General features: G+C 47.1%; 2 protein-coding genes across 2 annotated transcripts; one reads left to right on the top strand and one right to left on the bottom strand.

The window, feature by feature from the left end:
• Nucleotides 1–678: 678 nt before the first annotated feature.
• On the bottom strand, nt 679–4,865 carry LOC130402070 (protein unc-119 homolog B-like). Its single transcript, XM_056606167.1, has 5 exons — nt 4,513–4,865; nt 3,740–3,853; nt 3,238–3,337; nt 2,612–2,784; nt 679–1,137 (listed from the first exon to the last, which is right to left on the bottom strand). The coding sequence occupies exons 1-5, from the start codon at nt 4,772–4,774 to the stop codon at nt 1,025–1,027; spliced, it is 762 nt and encodes a 253-aa protein (XP_056462142.1). The 5' UTR covers nt 4,775–4,865; the 3' UTR covers nt 679–1,024.
• A 421-nt stretch (nt 4,866–5,286) lies between these two features.
• Nucleotides 5,287–21,254, top strand: tnks1bp1 (tankyrase 1 binding protein 1). Its single transcript, XM_056606231.1, has 10 exons — nt 5,287–5,904; nt 7,366–8,593; nt 8,704–11,449; nt 17,406–17,533; nt 18,196–18,292; nt 18,814–18,979; nt 19,497–19,612; nt 19,742–19,950; nt 20,528–20,611; nt 21,164–21,254. Exons 2-9 carry the CDS (start codon nt 7,383–7,385, stop codon nt 20,598–20,600), a joined length of 4,746 nt encoding a protein of 1,581 aa, XP_056462206.1. The 5' UTR covers nt 5,287–5,904; nt 7,366–7,382; the 3' UTR covers nt 20,601–20,611; nt 21,164–21,254.
• The last annotated feature ends 851 nt before the right edge of the window (nt 21,255–22,105 follow it).

Here is a 22,105-nt window from a genome sequence, read left to right as displayed (position 1 = left end):
GGGCAATTTTAATAAAAAAACAACAAACAAACACAAGATACCCAAATTTCCTTGGGTATTCCATTGGAATTTATTGAAAATTTGGTCTGAACCGAAATGTGCTCTAACGTCCATCATTGTAAGTATCTCTCAAGTATTATATTTGCGATGGGGTGTAGGGTATCTTACAATTGAGGACATGGTGTCCTTTCATTTTGCTCCCATTTTGCTGCGAACCAGATAGAACAGAACAACATGAATAAATCTCATACGGCACGTCGTTGGGGAACAAAATGGGTTGGAGGGGCAGGGGGAATGACAACGCAAGACAAAGACAGCGTGTCACAGGAGAGTCCATGTGTGTTTGACAGCAGTGGTTATGTGTTGACAGTCACTTTCCTTCTCCTCCTCCACCTCCTCCTCCTCCCACGCCCAAAAAAGGTGAATTGGAAACCGCTTACTTTGACAACAGCTTCTTATGAAAAAACACTGAGCGCCTGTGTGTGTGTGTGTTTGTGGCTGGGTGTGTGTGGCGGGGGGATCAAGGAGGTAACGAAAATAATTAGGCTAGCTTTTTGATTTTAACAAAGTTACCCCCCCCCCCCCTCTAGCTCTACCCCCATCCCACTGACACACCCGCACACACACACACACACACACATTAACACACACACACACACACACACACACACACACACACACACACACATACACACACACACACCCACACACACACACACATACACAAACACAGAAAATAAGTGGTCCCCTTTACTTCTCACAAGTGAAACAACAGCAGATTCAGTTGCTATACACGAGAAATTGTCCAAAAAATACCAAGAACCAACTTCGGTGACTTCCGGTGTGTTCTGCATTTGTGTGTATGTGAACGTGCACGTATATGCGCGTGTGTGTGTGTGTGTGTGCGTGTGCGCGTGTGCGCATTGGTGCATTGGGCATAAGCAGCGCCTACGTGGAGACAAGCGTGCCCAAGGGTGCGTGGTACGTGCATGGTTGCCTACTCGTCTGATAGGGCCGGCAGGTATTACTGGCCACCGTTGTAGGCATAGTCAGCCTTGTTGTGCATGACGAGTCTGTTGTCCACGAAGTAGAAGCTGTCAGAGCGGGTCTCGTAGGGACACTCCACCATCTGACGAACTGCGAAGACAAGACGCAAAAAAACATTAGGAAGAGAGAAGTTCTCTCCTTCCCGTCTGCTGGGAGCCCCCATCGGGGACCTTCGGCTCGCGAGCGTAGGAAGGAAGCCATCGGATCAGCGGTGACTCACCGCACCATTTACTTCGGGAGGAGGGGGAAAAAAAAAGAAGAAGAAGAAGAGGTGCCCAATTATCTTGAGCTGAACTCATCTAGTGTAACTTCAGAGCGGAAAGCAGGGCGGCTGTCAGCTTGGGTTACAGAGCATTTACATTTGAAATGCACCCATTGCACCCAACGTCAGCGACGGTCTGCCTGATGTCATAAATTATGGTGTTCTGCCTGTGTTGCAGTAAGCAACGAATACCCACATGATAGCTGCTCCCTTACATTGCTAGCTGTGATAGCAGTTTGTATCCTACATTCATTTAACAAATATTACCTATAGCATGTTGGCCCTCACATAAGCTATACTAGTTAATTGGTTCATTTGTTGTTTGTTGAGAACATTAAAAATAGATTGCGTTTTTATGCCTATGCCGCCAACATGTTTATTTGGGAGATATAATACCTTTTAGATTTTCTAAATTAGGATTTCTCTCTATCACTCTGTCCTTTAGGTCAGAAATATATGATTACAGCTTTGGAAAGCAACCAAACCCTGTTTCATGTGGCAAGCAACAGCAGCAGGCTTCAATTTCAGCCAATTAAAAAAACAACAACAATTGCTATCTCCAGGGGTGTAGCCGTCCCTGTGGGCTGAACCAGGCTTTGGTCAATCTTGGATTACAAGTGATGAGTCAAGTTGATCGTGACTGTTGTTGCTGACAACGTCTCCAGAGTGTTGCATGCATACTGTGTAACCCAGTGGTTCCAAACTACTTTTTGGCCGTGACTCCGTTTTCCGTCGCTGAAAAGGTACATCGTGTTGCACCTGGTCCCTTGCACGCTCATCAGAGCCATCAGCGTGGCGTCTTAGAAGCGTTCCATCAACTCCTCTCCCGGCTGGGAAACGCCACTGGGATATTAAATGGAAGGAGCTCCTGAGCTCCCGGACAGGGTACGTCTGATGGCTCAGACTAATCCAAACTATCGCAGAGCTTCAACACTCGATAGCTCACGCTAGCGTCAACACACCACTTTCCCTCATACATGATGCTGACATCAGCATTCTTTGTACATTGATTGAAATTGATTGATTTCAATGGACAAAGAAACGTCTTTGACGCTGCCTAAGAATCACCTTTAACGGAGAGATACCAATGGGGTCGGTTTGTATACATACTCTTCAATATTTCAAAACATCAAATATGCCAGCAATCTCCTGCGTCCCCCATTAGTAATTCAGGCCAGCAGTGGCCTCACCCAGAGCCTCGGACAGCCTGCGCTGTAACCTAGGGTAACATAGTGTTTATATGACCAAAGCCCAGGTGAGGCGCCGTTGTGTGGCTCTGCCCGGGGCAGCCATGGTGCTCACCCAGGGCCTCAGACAGCTGGGGGAACTCGTAGATGTGTTCGCAGGTGTTGCGGCTGTTGGGGATGCAGAAGCCGAAGTCGAAGTCAAAGCTCTTGAGCAGGTGTTCGCGGAAGTAGTGCCTCTCGATCATGCGGAAGTTGTTCAGGGGTCGACTTCCCACCGTGAACTCTACACTGTGCGGTTTGTTGGAGAGGGAGACAGAGAGAGAAAAGGCCTCAGGCAAAAATAGCATTAAATGGGTGGAGCAGAATTGTCTGTGTTGGTGTTGTTGTTGTAGTCTGGTTACTCAATACGAAGGAGAGCTAGTGGATGGTTTGAACCGACCTCCCGGACACCTGGAAACTCACCTTCGGACGGACATTCACCCTACTGGGGGACGTGGCTTCTAAGCCACACCTGTATGTGGTTGCTGTTGTTTTGTTCAGCTTGTCCTGTGCTTGTTCTGCCCTGTACTGGGAGTTCGGACACTTTCCCACTAATTGAATTCCCAAATGAATAATCGAGTGTTGAAGTTGAATTGGTTTGCGCATGGATGCTTGATGTTAATAATGGCCCCGGGCCGTGGGCATCAGAGACGCCCAGGGCCACAGAGGGCTCACGTCAGCAGGGGGGGTGGTGGTACTCACGTGGCACCCACGGTGCGCAGTCTCAGGAAGGCAGGGGTGAATTGGTAGCGGACGAAGCGACCAGCACTCAGGTCCACGTCCCTGCCCTCCTGGTCCTCCTCTGGCAGAAACACAACGCACAGCAGGACGTCACACCGACGGCGCACACATCAGTGATTATACAAAGGCCCCCTGTGATACCACCAGGGGACAGTGGTGGACTGACGTTGTCTAGAGGTCAGTCAATTTTGTGACATCACAAGGGGAGGGTGTTCATATCCAGGCTAGAAAGAATTGATTGATGGACTGTGTCGACGGGTAGGCTGGGGTTGACCTGTCTATCATACAGCTGGAGAAGGACCCTCAAACGTGGGAGGGTCCACACCACATGATGTATGGGTTAAAAGGGCTCTTTAGATAACAGTAGGCGAGAACTAGAATGTAAGGCCCAACATAAACGATACCATACCGGAGACGACATATAAAATAGAAAAGGCACAGGAAATGTGTCCAGACAGCATACCCATATTTGGAGGCTTGGCGATCTCAAACAAAACGGTGCCTGTCTCCAGGTCTCTGATCTTGAATCGTACAAAGTCAATGTTGTAGACGTTCTCCTCTGGTTTACAGAGATACCCTGGAGGAGAGATGACAAGAGTGTGACGGGTTTTACTCAACATCAAGTTACTGTGAGGCAGTGTTTATGTTCTCTGACAGGTGTATGTACACACACCCACGCACACAACAAAACCACTTTAAAGAAACATTGAGAGACTTTTGTTATTGTTCTGAATAATCAAAGCCCTGATCATTCAGGATTAAGAAATTCAATTGGAATAACATAAACAATCAATTGTTGATTGTTTGTGTTATTCCAGTTATACCTGAGAGTGATTCTTACGTGGTATATTATTTATGACTGATTTATAAAGCAATCTCAAATACTTTTTAAAATATCAGAGTAACAGCAAACAACACTGCGTTGTTGCAAGAAGAAACTGGTGTTGTGTAAAAGCAAATTATAACGTTGTAATATGAGATTATTTCCCACAGTGAATCAATAAACCTGGAGGCTACCTATAGTAGGCGATACTGAGCTCGATGCAAAGACATTCACATTTACCATACCCTAAAGGCGCTGTTCAACGTTAATACAATCCTTAAGTTAGACGGCATTGATAATCGCCTTGACGTCTGTCACTACATTACTCACTCCGAGTCTGAACAAGCCCAAGCCACCACATGCATTTCAATAACAACCAACCCAGAGAAGACACGGTGTGACACAGAGCCTACCCCGAGTGGCGACGCGCAGTCCCAGCACCTCGTCCGCCGTGATTTGTCCACTCTGGGTCCGCAGGTCCTCCTCAGTCACCGGCCTGCTCTCCACCTGGCCCCTCCTGGACCTGAGCCTCTTCAGAACCCCTCCGTTGGACTTGCGCTCCCGCGGCGGAGCGGCGGCGCTGCCTCCGACCCCGAGCGCGCTGCTGCCGCTGCTACCAGAGACGGTGTTGTCAGCAACAGGCGCATCGCTGCGGGCTTTGGCTCCGCTCATCATGACACACGGCGGTCCTCTCGAGTCGAGTCTACGGTTGTCTTGCGTCTTATCTTCGCTCTTGCTCTAAACGCGAGAAGATGGCGTCGCAGATGATGGGGGGGACGGGGGACGCGAGGGGGTGGAGGATGGGAGGGGGAAGACACAGGAAGGGAGAGAGAGAGAGAGAGAGAGAGAGAGAGAGAGAGAGAGAGAGAGAGAGAGAGAGAGAGAGAGAGAGAGAGAGAGAGAGAGAGAGAGAGAGAGAGGGAGAGAGAGGGAGAGAGAGAGAGAGAGAGAGAGAGAGAGAGAGAGAGAGAGAGAGGGGGGGGGGGGGGGGGGGGGGGGGCGGTGAAATGTGGTCAAGCTCTTGTTTTTGTAGCACATGCTGAACAGTTGCCATGACAACTCGCCCGGCCCAGCAAGCCCAAAGTAGGAAGACAGTGGGTGCACGCGGAAACATCTTTAAACATCCACTGGAGGGCGAAGTCACTTGACTTTTACATGCGTGTGTGCAAGGTGCCATCCAGTTCACATTACTCCCAGTCACACGTCAGACTGCTCCAAAATAAACGTCGGAATTCGGGATATCTGTCTTGAGGCAATTCCATTCCCGCCATTTGTGTTGTAGGCATAATGAAGTCCTACTGGTTGTGTGCAAATGTGTGGGAATATAAATCTTCTTTCAACTCGATCTCCCTCTGCTCCCGACGCAACTAGTCAATGTTTTATTTCTGGTGGTTTGGACAAACAGGTGACGCTCCCAGAGAAAGACACATGCAGGGGGATGCAAATCAGCTGGAACGGATCACTGCACGTTTGAATAGAGCAGAGCCATCTGCACCAACTTTTACATAAATTATATATCGGGGATTCGGTGCCATAAATGTGCATGGTGCACTTCAGCAGGAACCTGTTGGTCGGGTCTGGTGAGCGGCATGGTTTGCCTTGAAGAGGAGGGAGTGTCTATTGGATAGCCGTATCCAGAAGAGTTGCACACAACAAGGAGCAAGACGTGATTCCTCTCTCCCGTTTACTTCCTACAACCTGGTCTTCTGTGATCTGAGATCCGAGAACCGCTGTCTGACATTTCGCTGGCCTGCTCCCGGTTTCCCTTCGCATTCTCCCCTGGATGACCGCGTGAAACCCAAAAGGTAATAACACACTTTATATTTTACCAAACAGGAGTCGCAAAACAAAAAGTGGTTGGCCAGTTCACCTCTTTGAAAACAGGCGACGCGTAGGCTAAATCAAGTTATCTTGGACCCCCCAAAAAAACACGTTACAGCAGGACATGGAGACTAACCAAACAATAGGTTCAGATTATTCCAGATGATCATGTTTAATCTGGCAAAAATATCGTCGTTTGCATTTCCTCCTTTCCCTTTCTTTGTTCAAGGGTGACATTATGGCTCTGCTCCAATCATCCGCTGGGACCCGTGGGACGCTGAGCCACCGCGTCCACTGATAGCGACTTTATTGTTGACCCACTCAGTAACTTATTAAGGAGCCCATATCCACAAGCGGCTGTGTTACCTTGTGGTTGAGTTGCAACCTTAAATAAACTCAAGTTGCAATAAACATACATGCTGATGTATTCGTTGATGGGTCCTCGACCTTGTTATTAATCTTATGAGGTCGAGAATGATGTTGGCCTGTTATTACATATAGCCTATAAAAGCTCAATGTGCTTAAACGTTGACACACTGCGGCATACGTTGAACACAAGCAAATAAAACGAGCTCAAAGGCCAGCGGCGACTGCCGTCGTTGACTTGGCAGGAGATTCGTTTCATGCGCTGCAAGCTGATAGTTATATTTATTAGTTATGTGTCAATATACATCATTTGAAATGTGCTCGTAAAGCCCTACCATCGGGACCATCTTTTTATGCAATGAAACGAAATGGGCCAATTCTAATAACTATGACATAACCTATTGATATGTTGAGAGAAACTCCAAGTGGCTGATGACGCCAACACCTAAATATTATTGAACAATGTTGTGTGACTGTGGATTGACCGGTTTACCCACCACTGGTAAAACCAGACGCCATGAATGGTTCAGTTTATAAATATTTGGTTGTTAGGCCTATTATTGCTTTTCACACAGACATTGGGGTCGGTGTAATTAGACACTCCTCCACTTTCACTGGCTGACAGAGAGAAACATGTACCCTCGTCCTAGTTAAGTCCTATGTTCTGATAAGGAAACAGGACTGAACTGCTACATTTCCTCCAAATTTTCCAAACGGCATATTTGTCTACATGGAAATCTCTAAGGGATCATGAAGCTAAATAATGCATTGCATTACAGTGAGAATACAATTCTCCAACGCCAAAATCCCATATCATATGTGGACAGAAAGTTTGATTTAAGTAGTCTATTCATCTTTATTTATTCATCACATGTCGTAGCTAATTTCAAGAAAAATCGAATACTATTCAAAACTTTTACTAACTTTTTCCAGGTTGTTCTATTATCAGCTTATTTTTAAGCGGTGTGATATTTCCCTGCTTCGTGTTTTTCGCATTGATGCATTGATGTCCTCGTTGTAACACACTCTCCCTTCTCCCTTCTCTCTTCTTTGCTCCATCCAATTCATCCGACCACCAGGTGTCTCTACCAAAGCCATGGCCTCTCGCGTGGAGGGCCAGCCCAGCTCGGGGCTTGCGGACGGGGAGAAGAAGAGCTCCTACGGGGGCTCCTTGAGAGCCGGGCCGCTATCCAAACCCCTGATCACGCCCAAGCCCTTCTCTCTGCAGCGCAACACCACCCTCCGCTCCATCAACGCCCCAAAGACCACTGTCCCGTCTTCTCCGTCATCGCCGTCTCGAGTCTCCATCAAGAACCTCTTCCGCGGGGCCGCCATACCCGAGCCCAGCGCTGTGCCGCAGTCCAGTCCAGCCATCACTGACGCAAAGCCAACACGAGAATCTTCCGCTTTGAAGGGGAAAAGAGAGGAGGGGTCTGCCTCACGGCCAAGTGACACGTCCGACTCGGCGAGTGTTCCTAAAGCCAGCGGGCTGCCGACGCCTCGCCCGATAGAAAGAAAGAGAAGCCCTGTGAGCAGCCCTGCTGAAGAACCCCTGAAGATCACTAAAGATGACAAGACCGCCCCTCTATCAGTCCCTGTTAAAGAACAAGTAATTATCAGTGGAGAAATCACTGTGAAAGATGAGAAGAAGGTACCAGACACCACCTCGGCTGCGGCAACCTCGGACCCCACCAAACCCAAGACCCACCCTGTAGTGGACCAGCCCGCCCAAAGGGACACGACCCCTCCCAACACAATCCCGAAGTCTGCTGTCACCCTAAGGCGCCCCAAGGCCTCCACGGGCGTTTTAGAACTAAAAGACGAAGCCAACGCAAAGAACCCTCTCAGCCCAACGTCCCAAGATCCACCAAGCAAGCGTAGCCTGGTCAGGAACCGCTTGTCAATGGAGCTCACTATGAAATTTGAATCAGGTGGCCAGCCTCTGCCCTCCCTGCCCCCCCAAACAACCAGAGGTAAATACGTAGGAAAACTGCCAACGTCTGCCGTCGAACCAGAAAAGATAAACCCAACTGTAGTTCAACCGAGTAGTGAAAAGGACGCAGAGGTGCTGAAGGTGGAAGCAGAGGAGGACAGAACAGGGGGAAGCAGTATAAAACGTAGAATCAATCTGCTTTTTGACTCATCATCGAGACCTGAGGTAGCTGTGAAAAGGGAGGAGCCACCAGTTGTCACCCAATCAAACGAAACAGGAGCAGCGGTCAAAGACAGAATTAAAAACTGGGCATTGGAGACGAATGCAGACACAGACAATATTGTCCAACCTCAAACTAAAACTCCTACAAAAGAGTAAGTGGTCTCCGTTCTCTTATCTAGATATCTTATATACAGTATATTTTAATATTTATCTGTTGAAAATGTTATTGGGCCAACTTTAACATAAAAATGTATTTCCACAGCTTCGACAGTATCGACCCTCCCAAGGAAGAAAATACACCAAGAGAGATGTCCACAGAGGAGACTGCAGATCTACTTCCAGCGGTCTCATCAGCTGCAAAGCCGTTAGATGATCCCGTGGAGACACCCCAGAGTACTTCTCCTGATAAGGAAACCCCAGAAAGCTCCACAGATAAGTCCTTAGAACCCGTCCAGGACGGCGTGTCTGACAGTGCAGCTGTGCTCTCTGACCCCAGCTCCGCGGAAGCCCACCGAGCCAACCCACTGAAGGACAGGACCCTGCGTCGGTCGGTTCGCTTTGGGACCGTGGAGAGGGATGACGGCAAACCTCCGGTGCTCCTGGGGTCCGAACCCGAGTCCAGCGCAGAGGAGGAAGACCTTTCCGAGGATGAAGGCCACGACGGCCCAACGGAGGAGGCGATCAAAATAGAGAAAGAGAAAGAGCGGGAAAAGCATGAGGAGTTTATGTGGCAGAAACAAAGGGAAGAGCAGAAAGAGAAGGTGACACGGATGGAAGAGCGACTTCGAGAGAACGAGACGTTTAAAGAGGCGGAGCGGCAGAAACAGAGACAGAGGGAGGAGGAGGAGGAGGAGGCGCAGAGAGAGCGGTTGAAGCAGAAAGAGAGAGAGCTAGAGGAAGACAGAGAAAGGGTCAGGCGGGACGAGGAGATGAGAAAGAAGGAGAAACAGTTAGAGGAGGAGAGATTGAGAAAGGAGGAGAAAGAGAGGGAGAGTCAGAGAGAAGAGGAGAGGGAGAGACAGAAAAAAGAGGAGAGACTAAGAGAGGAGGAGAGAGAGAGGGAGAGACAGAGAGAAGAGGAGAGAGAGAAACAGAGAGTAAAGGAGAGATTACAAGCGGAGGAGAGAGAGAGGGAGAGACAGAGAGAAGAGGAGAGGTTGAGAGAAGAGGAGAGAGCGAAACAGAGGGCAGAGGAGAGATTACAAGTGGAGGAGAGAGAGAGGGAGAGACAGAGAGAAGAGGAGAGAGAGAAACAGAGAGTAAAGGAGAGATTACAAGCGGAGGAGAGAGAGAGGGAGAGACAGAGAGAAGAGGAGAGAGAGAAACAGAGAGTAAAGGAGGGATTACAAGCGGAGGAGAGAGAGAGGGAGAGACAGAGAGAAGAGGAGAGAGAGAAACAGAGAGTAAAGGAGAGATTACAAGCGGAGGAGAGAGAGAGGGAGATACAGAGAGAAGAGAGATTTAAAGAAGAGGAGAGAGAGAAAAAGAGAGTAGAGGAGAGATTACAAGCGGAGGAGACCGAGAGGGAGAGACTGAGAAAAGAGGAGAAAGAGAAAGAAGAGGAGAGAGAGAAAAAGAGAGTAGAGGAGAGATTACAAGCGGAGGAGACCGAGAGGGAGAGAAAGAGAGAAGAGTTGAGATTGAAAGAGGAGGAAATAGAGAAACAAAGAGACGAGGAGAGATTGAAAGAAGAGGCGAAAGAACGACAGACATTGGAGGAAAGATTGAAAGTGGAAGAGAGAGAGCGAGCGAGGTTGGAGGAGAGACTGAGGGAGGAGGCGAAAGAGAGACAGAAAGTGGAGGAAAGGTTGAGAGAGGAAGCGAAAGAGAGACTGAGGTTGGAGGAGAGACTGAGAGAGCAAGAGCGAGAGAGGCAGAAAATGGAAGAGAGATTGAGGGAAGAGGAACTCGTACAAGAAAGGTTGAAAAAAGAAGCGATGGAGAGGGAAAGACAGGTGGAGTTGATGCAACAGAGAAAGAGAGACGAGGACAGAGAGCGGGCAAGGCAGATGGAGGAGAGACTGAGAGAAGAAGAGAGGGTAAGGGAGGAGGCCAGGAGGAGAGAAGTGGAGGAAACAGAAAGATCAGAGGACCAACTTAGGGCAGAACGGATTGAGAGAGAGGCAGAAAGGATTTTAGAGGTTAAGAGAGAAAGAGACAGACTGATAGTGGAGGCAGAGGAGCGCGAAAGAGAGAGACAAAAGCAGCAGAGACTTCGGGAGGAGCAGGAGAGAGAAAGACAGACACAGGAAGCGCTGGACAGGAAGAGAGCCGAAGAACAAGAGGTGAAGCTTCGAGAGACAGAGAGGAGGAGAGAAGAGGAAGAGAGGGAGAGAGGGAGAGAGAGGGAGAGAGAGAGACTACAAGAAGAACAAGAAAGGATCAAGAAGCAGCAGGAAGAAGAAGAGAGAGCTCAGGAGAGAAAGGAGGAGGCAGCGAGGAGGAAGCAAGCCGAGGAGGAGGAAGTGACACGGCAACAGGCGGTCAGAGATAGAGAGCGCCCCGCAGTGGACACGGCCATCTTAATCAGCTTTGACTCTGAAGATGTGGGTCAGAAATCGGCTGTGCCGACCGCGCTGCTCGTTGAACCAACGTTTAGGGCAGAGGGCCCACTGGAAGTTCCTTTTGACGACTTTTCGGTCAAGAAGCCTTTCACTGAAGTTCTGTTTGATGACTTCTCCGTCACACCTAGGAGATGGGGGTCCAAGAGTAGGGTCCCCCAAACCCCAGAGCCAGACTCTGGGCTGGAAGATGTCTGGGTTCGCCGGGCCCCCGATGTTGACTCACGGACACATCAAGCACCGCAGCTAGACCCGCTGAAGGAATCGGATGTCCTCCCTCGTCCCTTGATACCGTGCCTCGTCCCTCAACCCCAGGAGGAACCGAGGAGGCCATATGAGTTCCCGACAGTGGAGCAGAAAAAGGCAGAGGTGGTGGAGGAAGATGAAGATGAAGAGGTGCATGAAGAGAAAAAGGAGGAGAGGGAAGGAGGAGTGGCTGAGCTGAAGGTAAATCCCTACTTTGTGTATTCTGAGTGTATTCTCTCTTTGAACTGCAGGACTGGGGAACCATTGGGTTCCTTTCATTGGTCCTGTGATAACAACTCCATGGGCAGCAGATTCTGGAAGATGTGTTGTTTTTTTGGTTATAAGCTGTGTGGCAGGCAGAATCATGCAGCAAGACTGACAGAGCAGAGCAGGAGCGAACATGTACCTGGTTATACCTTCGCTGAACCGTCAGCCAAAGCCCTTCACCTTCGCAAACACACAGAGGACACTGTAACAATGGCAGCCCCATAGTTGGGGCTGCCAACTATGCCAACTAACTACTGGTTATTCTTGCTCTTGAAGTCACATATAACAAACTCAATTTGCTCCTGAAAGCTTGTTGCACAAGATGATTACAAAAGCTGTGTGTGTGTGTGTGTGTGTGTGTGTGAGTGTGTGTCTATAGCTGTGCGTTTGGGTTTATGTGTGTGTGTGTGTGTGTGTGTGTGTGTGTGTGTGTGTGTGTGTGTGTGTGTGTGTGTGGGGGTGGGTGTGGGTGTGGGTGTGGGTGTGGGTGTTTGTGTATGCAAGCAAGCCAAATGAGCGTGCTGTAGATGTTTAATGATTAATGGTAGAAGAATGCAATGCAATATAACCAACACTAATGCATCATGCATCAAGAGATAGACATCGACAGATGTTGTTGACCTAGCAGGTGTGGAGAATCAAAGTGCTCCTGGGAATTAGCCCGTATTTTATTCACACATGCACTGTGAATGTGTATGTGTTTTTTTTGTATGTGTGCATGCTGTTTGTATGTGTTTGTGTGAGTTTTTAACCTTGAGGTTATCTACTTTTTACTCTTTTGTTTAAGGAGAGGGCTGGGACATGAGTAATCTTACGTATCTGTCTAAGAGTGTTGTTGGCAATCTTTGAAACTGAGAGCTACAAGGCTTTCATAAAAAAAAAAATCATGCCTCCTTCACTCTTCATTGGATTTCATCAAAGTGCTTTAAATGTCCAGACTTATGAAAGTCAAGAGGTAGACAACCAAAAAAGACAATTTTATTTGGGGTATGCATGATTGAAAGAGGGTCCACTTTTGGATTGGACGGGCCTCAGAATGTGACCGAGTTACAGAGTGTCAACCTCGAGTGGAAATCATGTTAAGGATCTGTGGTATTCTAAGTGGAACGAGAGGCTAACTAAAGTGTCAATGTGGATGAACAGGTTAATTTATTGGCTGCATGACTCAGAGAAGGATTGATAGAATTAAGGCAGACATTCACCTTGTGAGAGATACTGTTTTCCCTTTGTCACTCACCCTTTGTGTCCACATTTATGTGTTGTGCAAAGTTCTGTGTGTCCATGTGTCTATGCGTTGGTGTGGGTGTGGGTGTGTGTGTGTGTGTGTGTGTGTGTGTGTGTGTGTGTGTGTGGTCTGTGTGGGTGTGTGTGAGTGAGTCTATTTTCACACGTGGCAGGTGTGTATACATACCTGTGTGTAATCCGAAGGTTGTTTTGTCTGTGAGAGAGTGCGCCTCGGTTTGTGGTGTCTTTTGCTTTCTGCATTTCATGAATTGTAATTTGAGACTACTGATAAACCAAAAGGGTTGGATGTGGAACTGTTTATTTTCCCACCATTTCATAAACCGTGAGACGGAACCATTTTGGCCACTAGGCGGTGCTGTGGCTGCTCCCTGTAGTTTCACTCCAATTTCCTTCTACTTACACACCTTGATGATTCACAGATATTCATAGCAGAGAGATAATGAATGAGGAATCAAATAACTAACACATGGAACAGGAAATTGTGTGCATGAGTTCAATGAAACCATGTTTGGGGAAGTGTGGTGTGAAAAGGGCAAACCCAAATCCGCCAGAATGAGGCGCTGTGTCTGACTTAGGCAAATGAATAGGTGGGTCTTGTAGAGCGTGAGTCAGCCTAAACAGCGTAATGGGATCATGTAGAGAGCACTATACTTACATCAGGCCTCTTCCTTGTTATCCTTCTCCTCATCTTTCTTTCTCTGTCGTTTTCGCTCACGCCCTCTTTTTCTTTCTCTGTCGATCAATATGAAGTTGTGTGGCGTTCATGGTTGAACATTGAAACATTTGATAGAAGGACAATAATTGTAATACAATAATGTAATAATAAAATAAAATATAATACAAATGTATCTCTCTCTCTCTCTCTCTCTCTCTCTCTCTCTCTCTCTCTCTCTCTCTCTCTCTCTCTCTCTCTCTTTCTGCTCATCCAAATTAATGTCTCTCCTTCGCTGCCTCAAACTTCCTCTTCACTATCACTCTATCATCTATTTCCACCCCTTTCTGGTGAATGATTTCCCTGTCTTGTTGGCTCTCTACAAATGTATCTCTCTCTCTCTCTCTCTCTCTCTCACTCTCTCTCTCTCTCTCTCTCTCTCACTCACTCACTCACTCACTCACTCACTCACTCACTCACTCACTCACTCACTCACTCACTCACTCACACACTCATTCACTCTCATACACACACCAGTTGTCCCAGACAGACTCTCTCTATCCACCCAGCCAGCTATCATTCTCTCACCTGAAGAGCAGCCCTACTTCTGCTTTTATTATCTGTGTGAACCTGTTATGTGTGGCTGCAGGGACAGTGTAAGTGACACTGCAAGTCCCTCCACAGACCTGAGATTGGGTCGGATGTTTATTGGAACCTGGCTCAGGTCTTGGGGAGAGGACCGTCCTGGACCATCCTGTCAGCAGATTTTTTTCCTCACTTTTTAATTGATAGGAAACTGGAGGGATGTATACAGAGGGGCATGAAGGGAGGTGAAACCTGCCTGAACAGAAACAGAGGCACAGGGATCATAGTTGGAGTTGAAATTTTTTCCGGAACCAAATGGAAGGTCCTAGTTTCCCTTTTGTCTCACTTCATTGAAGTCCATTTTTGCTCGAGGGTTTTTTAATGAATGGATTGCAACGCAGGAGAGAGTGATCTTCTGGCATGCTGTGGATTAGAAGATTTACGATACTCCCCTGTGGGAAGATGACATGAACAGTCTCAACACCGAAAAGTTTGCTTTCGATCAGAGGACGATTGTGCTTTCAATATCGGCGGGCTCCGTGGAACGGCAAATCCTAGCCACCATAAAAAGACACATTGCTTAGTTACAACCCCCCCCCCCCCCGCCCCCTTTGGCACTCAGTTTCCATGGTGACCATTTCACAGAGGGAGCAGGGATGCAGTACCTGGGAGGGAAAATGTCCTCCGTTCGGCTGCAGGTGTCTGGCTGGGTGGTCGGCATGCGGCGCTCCTTACTGGGGGCCCAGGGGCTCCTCTGTGGCCCCGCAGGACGGGCGCACAAGGGGGAAGAGGCAGGAGAGGAGGAGCAGGACGAGGAGGCGGAGAGAGTCCAAGACCTCAGCCCTGCGGTGTCGCCGCCACAGAGCTCGGACCCGAGCGGGAAGTCCCTGCGGCGGCGGCTCGCAGCGCGGCGACCCTTGCCGCGCTGCGGGAGGAGAGCTGCGGGCCCCTGCTCTGTAAGATTTCAGAGTTTAACGGACCGTTACGTCCCAATGGAGGGTCATCACGGCTCTGTCCCTCTGGTCGGCTCAATATCAGCATGCTTCTGCATCGTAAAGATTGACTGATAGGTGACCGTAGTGAATAGACAATGAAGGAAGCACAGAGAGGCAAATGCAGGTCATTTAATCAGCATATGAGAAATATTGTTTCTGCTTTTGGCACATGGTGAATTTTGGCTGATAGTTCTTTGGCCTTGGAATTACAATATAAATAGGTAGATTCAATATAAAATTCCCTATAATTATTCCACCAACCTATTGTGGAATTAATAGAGACCACGATCATATTTAAATATGATGACCCCTTAGGCACTATACCGGATGCTGAGCTCCAGGAGAAACACTTAATGGGAATATATAATAGTGTGTGTGTGAATAAGTCAGGCATTGTGTGTGTGTGTGTGTGTGTGTGTGTCTGTGTGTGCGTGGGGGGGGGGGGGGGGGTCTGTGTGTGTGTGTGTGTTTGTGTGTGCTGCATGTCCCTAAATAAACCAGGTTTTGTGGGTGTGTTTCCTTCTAAAACCCATGTCTGTTTAATTTGCTATTGGAGACATGGCGGAAAAACCCGCCTGTTGTTGTCGTCTCTTCACCTCATAATCCGTCTTGTTCCCTTAATGGCCTGTAGCATTGTTGACAGTCTCGCCAGTGATTATGCTAGTCTCGTGTCGGACCCGTTTTCATGCTCGGGGCATCAAGCAATGTTTCCTCTCATCAACCCAGGTTCCTCAGCATTCTATTAAAAGAAAGGCGGGAAAATAATTCCTAGTGACTCATGTCCTTGACTTAAAATTTAAGTTTTATACAGGTTGCTCATGCAAAACCTCCCTCACCTCATTGCTAAGCTCTCGCTGCGTCTCTGATACACGACTACAGAGTGTGGGAGCAATTTAATAGCGTAAACAAACAATGCCTTGTGGGTATTTGTGTGCACCCGTCTCCCCCCTCCCCCGTCTCCCATCTCCTGTAAATATTGATTGTGGTGGCGTATTCCGGTTTCAGTAAATATGGTGGGGTAGGTGAGGGTGCATGAGGACTGTTTCTGTATTAATGACATGTATTTATTTTACTTTAAAGCAAAAGGAATGAAATAGCCATTCATATTGCAATCAAAACATTTGAAACAACCATTGTGAGATGCATGTTTTCACCCTGAACACCAAGTTTTTCATACAGACTGTGACGATCTTGGGATGCTGTAGATTATTCAGCAACGTATCACTACGTGCAGAAACACTGCATAAACTCTACAACAACATGAATAAATCGTCTTTCTGAATCTATTGAAAGAGAAGCAGGACAGATTCATTATTGGAAAGTGCTTTGAATGCTGCAGGGCAATATCTTACGTGTGCATATCACCTTTAGTAGACAAACAGAATTTCTCTCTGTGCATTGAGTACCTGGGTAGGCAAATCCACTGTCAGTGGACCATTCATTCACAATGCCGTGCTGCCAGATAAGAGCAATGGTGCAAATAAGGCTACGGGTGGCTCAGCTCGTACAGATCATAAGGAAATAGTGGCCTGTGGAAAGATATGAATCATGGAGATTGAACGTATTTACAAGTTATGCTTTCTTTTACACTGCAGTTATTTTGTATCCAGGCAGCAGTAAACAAATAGTTTAGTTTTTCTCACAAAACGAAACATGAAGTGTGCTGAAAAGATTGTGCATCAGTGTTTGCAGAGTTGCTTATTGTTTTGTTGGTGTGTGTGTATGGTTGTGTAATTTTGGGCGTGTATTTGTGTCCGTACATTAGAATGTGTGAATGCCAGTGTGTGTCTGTGTCTGAATTAACTTGTGTTTTGTGTGTGTGTGTGTGTGTGTGTGTGTGTGTGTGTGTGTGTGTGTGTGTGTGTGTGTGTGTGTGTGTGTGTGTGTGTGTGTGTGTGTGCGTGCGCGCTTGTGTGTGTGTGTGTGTGTGTGTGTGTGTGTGTGTGTGTGTGTGTGTGTGTGTGTGTGTGTGTGTGTGTGTGTGTGTGTGGATGCGTGTGTGACCGTTTGTGTGTGTGTGTGTGTGTGTGTGTGTGTGTGTGTGTGTGTCTGTGCGTGTGTGTGCGACGCACTGCCTACCCTCTATAACCAGCTCATTAAAAGGTGCATGCATGGCTGGTACTCCTTCCTATTATTCTGAAGCCAGTCTTCTTGGTTCAGGCTGGCCTTCCCCGCAACCCAGTTGAACTCAACAGCTTCAGTATATCATCATTAGTAAATGCACTGACCAAATATGACAGCAATATGTGTTTGTATGGGCAAATATATGCTTGTACATCGGATGATTGTGAGCGTTCACAATTTGTGAACTCTTTCATTCATTACTCTCAACTTTCATTCAACGATATTGTTCTTTCCTCCATTTGTCCTTCAACATCACTCTCTCTTACTCTCTTTTCCTCCATCATTTCAGGAGAAGTGGAATAGTTTTAGTGCGAAAGGGGATGGTTTAGACAATGAGGCTCTGCTCAACAACGAACCTGAGCAGCAGTATGAAGACCAAGACGATGACGATGACGTTTCTGAGTCTGAAGCTGAGAGGTAGGGAACTGGATTTAATTTCCCACAATGGACTTCGCTGTGCATATTACATGGGCACCGTGGAATTTGGTAGGGACTCGATTTCAACAGTGTATGACATGACCAAACACGTTCAATTGTATTACTCTGTGTTTTGTTCTGAGGGTGTGTCTTTTTAACAAGTCAAAGAAGCCACAGAAGGTTTGAAGTGAACGCAACACATCAAAAAAGTAGCCCTATAGCTATATTGCACATACAATGAATATCTGAAATGGAGACGCCTACAGCTGTAGTACATAGATGCAGGTTTTGCTGACTAAACATATTGCCTCTGTGACCAAAAATAATATTTTTTTCTATTCATATAAGTCTGATTTTATGCTGTAGTAAATGCGTACATATGTGGTAGTAAAGTACAATTTTGAAGAAAACAGTATCATGAAGAACATCATATTATATTGTTTTTCATTACAACTAATAACAAACAGTGGATAGCATGGTGAAGTCAAGAGTGTGGCCAAGCGCCCCCTTGTGTTAGCCTACAGCAAGGCTGAGGAGCGGTGAGAGAAAAAGCAGAAAAATAAAGAAAACTAATAAATCACAAATACGAAATTCCCAGTTATCACCCTGAATGTCCTGTGCACTCCATCAAGTTGTCTATAACTCCCCCTTCTTCATGTCAGCCCCACACCTGCCCTTGAGTCTCACTCGGACATCCACCTGGATGAATTTGATGGTGTTGAACCCCGTACTGAACCAGAGCGGCCTGCTTTCCCAGAGGTGGGTGGCCATTCATCTCACTTTAGGTGATCACATTGTTTCCCTCTAGATCTAGAAACATGTTTTATGGAAACATGTGTCAAATATTTTTTTTGTCCCAATTAAGGCAATTGGTTATTGTCTGCTGGCATTTCAGGGTAAATGCACATGGGAAAGGTTATATTATCCTTATTTGTTTGTGTGTGTGTGTGTGTGTGTGTGTGTGTGTGTGTGTGTGTGTGTGTGTGTGTGTGTGTGTGTGTGTGTGTGTGTGTGTGTGTGTGTGTGTGCGTGCCTGCCTGCGTGCGTGCGTGTGTGTGTGTGTTAATTTGTATCTGAATATTTGTGTGTGTGTGTGTGTGTGTGTGCGTGTGTGTGTGTGTGTGTGTGTGTGTGTGTGTGTGTGTGTGTGTGTGTGTGTGTGTGTGTGTGTGTGTGTGTGTGTGTGTGTGTGTGTGTGTGGGAGTGCTCCACGTGTATATGCATGCTTATATACAGTATGTGTGTTTTGTTCATGTTTATATCTGCGTGTGTGTTTTCAGAGCTCCGCCCCTCTACTGGACAACAAGGCCCTGCGGTCGAGGGCGGAGCTGAGGAAGAGGATGAGCCAGCGGACACGTCGGCCCAGGACACGTCAGAGCTCGCCCGGGGTCTTCCTCAATGAAGACTCCACATCCACCCCTGACTGGAGAGTCAGCGACAACACAGGTTCATACTAACGCCCTACACTACCTCTCGACCCTCTTGCCAAAATAGCTTTAAACGTGGCAAAACATTGGATGTGAGACTGTGATGTGTGTGTATGTGTGTGCATGCGTGTGTGTTGTGTGCGTGCGTGCGTGCGTGCGTGCGTGCGTGCGTGCGTGCGTGCGTGCGTGCGTGCGTGCGCGTGTGCGTGCGTTAATGACATCTGCAAGTCTCTTCTGCAAATAAGGGCTTCATTCTAGCAAAGGTTTTTTCAAGTTTGCCAAGTGAAGGAGGTACAGCAGATCATCGTCATGCAATGATTGTCAGGATTACAACAGAGATAGCTGTTATTATTGTATGTGTATTTAACCTTTTCATAGAAAAATCGACAGAGAAATCATGAGTTTAGGTTTCATCCTACTTTATTAAAACTCAAACATGACGTCTTTGTGTTAAATGTCGATGTAGGAAACCATAACTCCCTCCAGCAGTCGGTACAACAGTTTGAAATTGATTTATTTCGCTCTCTGTCTTCTAGAGGAAACCGCAGAGTCAAACGAGGACGAGAAGGAGAAGAGAAGTGTGAAGGGCCCGCCCACCTCCCAGCGGAGCCCCGTCTTCCCTGGCTTAGAGAGCAGTCACTCAGCCCTGGTGGTGGGTGATCACAACCCCAATCCTCATTCTCATATCAGATCTTGTTCTATAAATCCTCATTTACTAAGATGTGATGTGTGTTTGTGTGTTTGGCCTCCTCGTATTTGTTTCAATTTTTTCATCTGGTAGGCTCAGTTGAAGAAGAAAACCGGAGGTGGAGGAGGAGGTGGAGGAGGAGGTGGAGGAATGGAAACGACACCGGTGAAGGACAAGGCCGCAGCCGCCCGGGAAGAACTAGCAGCTCTCACCCCCTCTCCATCCATGCGCTCCCCGCGTTCGGCCGCCCTGCTCCCCGGGGCGGCTCGGGTGCTGCCCCCTATAGGTGGCAAGGATGACGGGTACGGGTCTCCGACAGCACACCCATCACCGGCACCACCACCCGCACAGCCACCACTACAATCACCACATCCACCACCACCACAGCCACCACCACCACTACAAGCACAATCACTACTAACTTTCCAGTGAACCAAAAAAGGCATTATGTCACCGTAACTAAAAGAAAACAGAAAATCTGAAACAATGGATGAAAAATCCTATGTCTTTCCTGTACTTTTCCGATTGCTTCTCGACGTCCCTGCGAAGTGACGGGCGACGCCCAGAGGGGAACTCTTAGGCCATGGAAGCCCCCTCGGGGCAGCGGTTAATGTGTTTTTTATAGGACAACACTACGGTGTGTGGACCCATTTCCTACCAACCGCGTGCCAGCTGTAAATATCCCAAAGTCTCCTGGGGTCGTCACCATGGGGATATCACCCCCCCCCCCTTCCTCCTAGAACTATCAGCCACAAAAGGATGAATTTTTAATAAGTCATAATGTTCGGGGTACACTTCCACTTTAAAATGTGAAATGTGTTTGTGATTGTCTTGGAAGGGCTGCTGTTGATACGTCTGTTGTTGTAATCTGTTCCACAGGACGGGCTCTTCTCCCTCGTGGATGCAGGAGCTGAAGAAGAAGAGGATGAGTCAGCAGGAAAGTGGGTCCTAACGGCACGCCGGGTGAGTCACCGCGGATGACGGATGGCGGTCCGCATGCCAATAACATCTATTTGGCTGTGGAGTCTCTGGAGGGCCTCGGAGGCACTTTGCCATTCAGTGCATTCCACACTGGGGGATTTAGCCTTGACCTCGTAATATAATCACTTGTTATTTCATTGGTTATGGTCCTGATAAAGTCGTTAGAGCGATAGAGGGTGGCAATAACCCTCATGGGGTCGTGCGTTGGATTTATCGCTCTGTGCTACCATACTGGAAATACCACATTGCGTGCAACATACCTAATCATATATTTAATGTTTAGTTATTTTAGCGGATGCTATTTATCCAAAGACACTCGTCATTAATCAGTAGGAATGGGGTTGGCATTATCCTCAAGGATGTCTACAGGTAGACTGCAGGCATTTGAATTCAAACCCAGAGCCCTTCAGCTGAGAGTCAAACATCATAACCACCACTATTCTATCCCCATACATAATTTTAATGTGTATATAATAGATTGTAGATTGTCTTTCACGACTGTAAAGTACAGCGTTGTTTGCTCTTTCCTTTCAGGTTGTGAAGAGCATTTGCACAGTGGCTTTAAATCAGGAGTCACTGCATCACAGCTGGCCAGCGTCTTGTCTTGGTGCTCGCACCGTGTTTGAACCTCCAGTGCCTTATTACTGTCTTCTGGACGTGTGCCGATGATGCAGCAAAAGGGAGTTAGCCAGGATTTTGCTGTCAAAAGCACCCATTAAGCCCCTTCTTTGTTAAAAAAAAAAAAAAGAAATCATCAATATGTTGTGAGTTGACAAGTGCCTTTCATGTGCCAACGGTGGTATCTTGAGGACAATGCTTTCTTTATGAATCGTCAGTGTGATTCTGAGCGACACTATGGACCACCTTTCTGTTCTTTTTACTGCTTTTATTTTGATGTCTGAATGAATTTTGGCTGTGATTGCATTTACCGGAGTTGATTGAATGGTGGCTATCTGTTGATAGCAAGGTCATGCGCAGATTAGATTAGAGAGGTTTATGCAGTGACAAATGTACGAAAAAGGACAGATGTAATGGGTTGCTTTTAATTTTTTCAGGGTGAACATCTAAATGTTATTCACATGATTGTGGCCCTGGCACTGGTATATATTAACCTGCTAAATTGCACCTTAAGAATAAAGATGAAAAAGTACATCAATCCTGCATATTTAATTAAATCGGTGACAGCAGAGGTAACATGATTTATATTGAATGAATATAATATAATGAGTAAAAACATTATCCAGGTAATGTGTGATTGTTATTATTGTTCATAAGTAGGTTTTCTATGTTGTAATCATATTTGTATGTATGTCAAATGCAGGGGAATCATGGGAAATACATTTTCTAAAAACTATATTGAGTGTCTGTCTTCTTTAATGTGTATTTATTATATGCTTCTCGAATGCAAAATGCACTGTGGCTGCTATTGCATAGTGTGCTACACTGATGTACAAGTGCCAAATGTTATCAGATTAT

The sequence above is a fragment of the Gadus chalcogrammus genome, chromosome 13 (genome assembly GCF_026213295.1).
Source record: "Gadus chalcogrammus isolate NIFS_2021 chromosome 13, NIFS_Gcha_1.0, whole genome shotgun sequence".
In the NCBI taxonomy this organism is placed as follows: domain Eukaryota; kingdom Metazoa; phylum Chordata; class Actinopteri; order Gadiformes; family Gadidae; genus Gadus; species Gadus chalcogrammus.
Note: the sequence above shows the minus strand (reverse complement) of the source record. Positions and strands in the feature narration are given on the sequence as shown.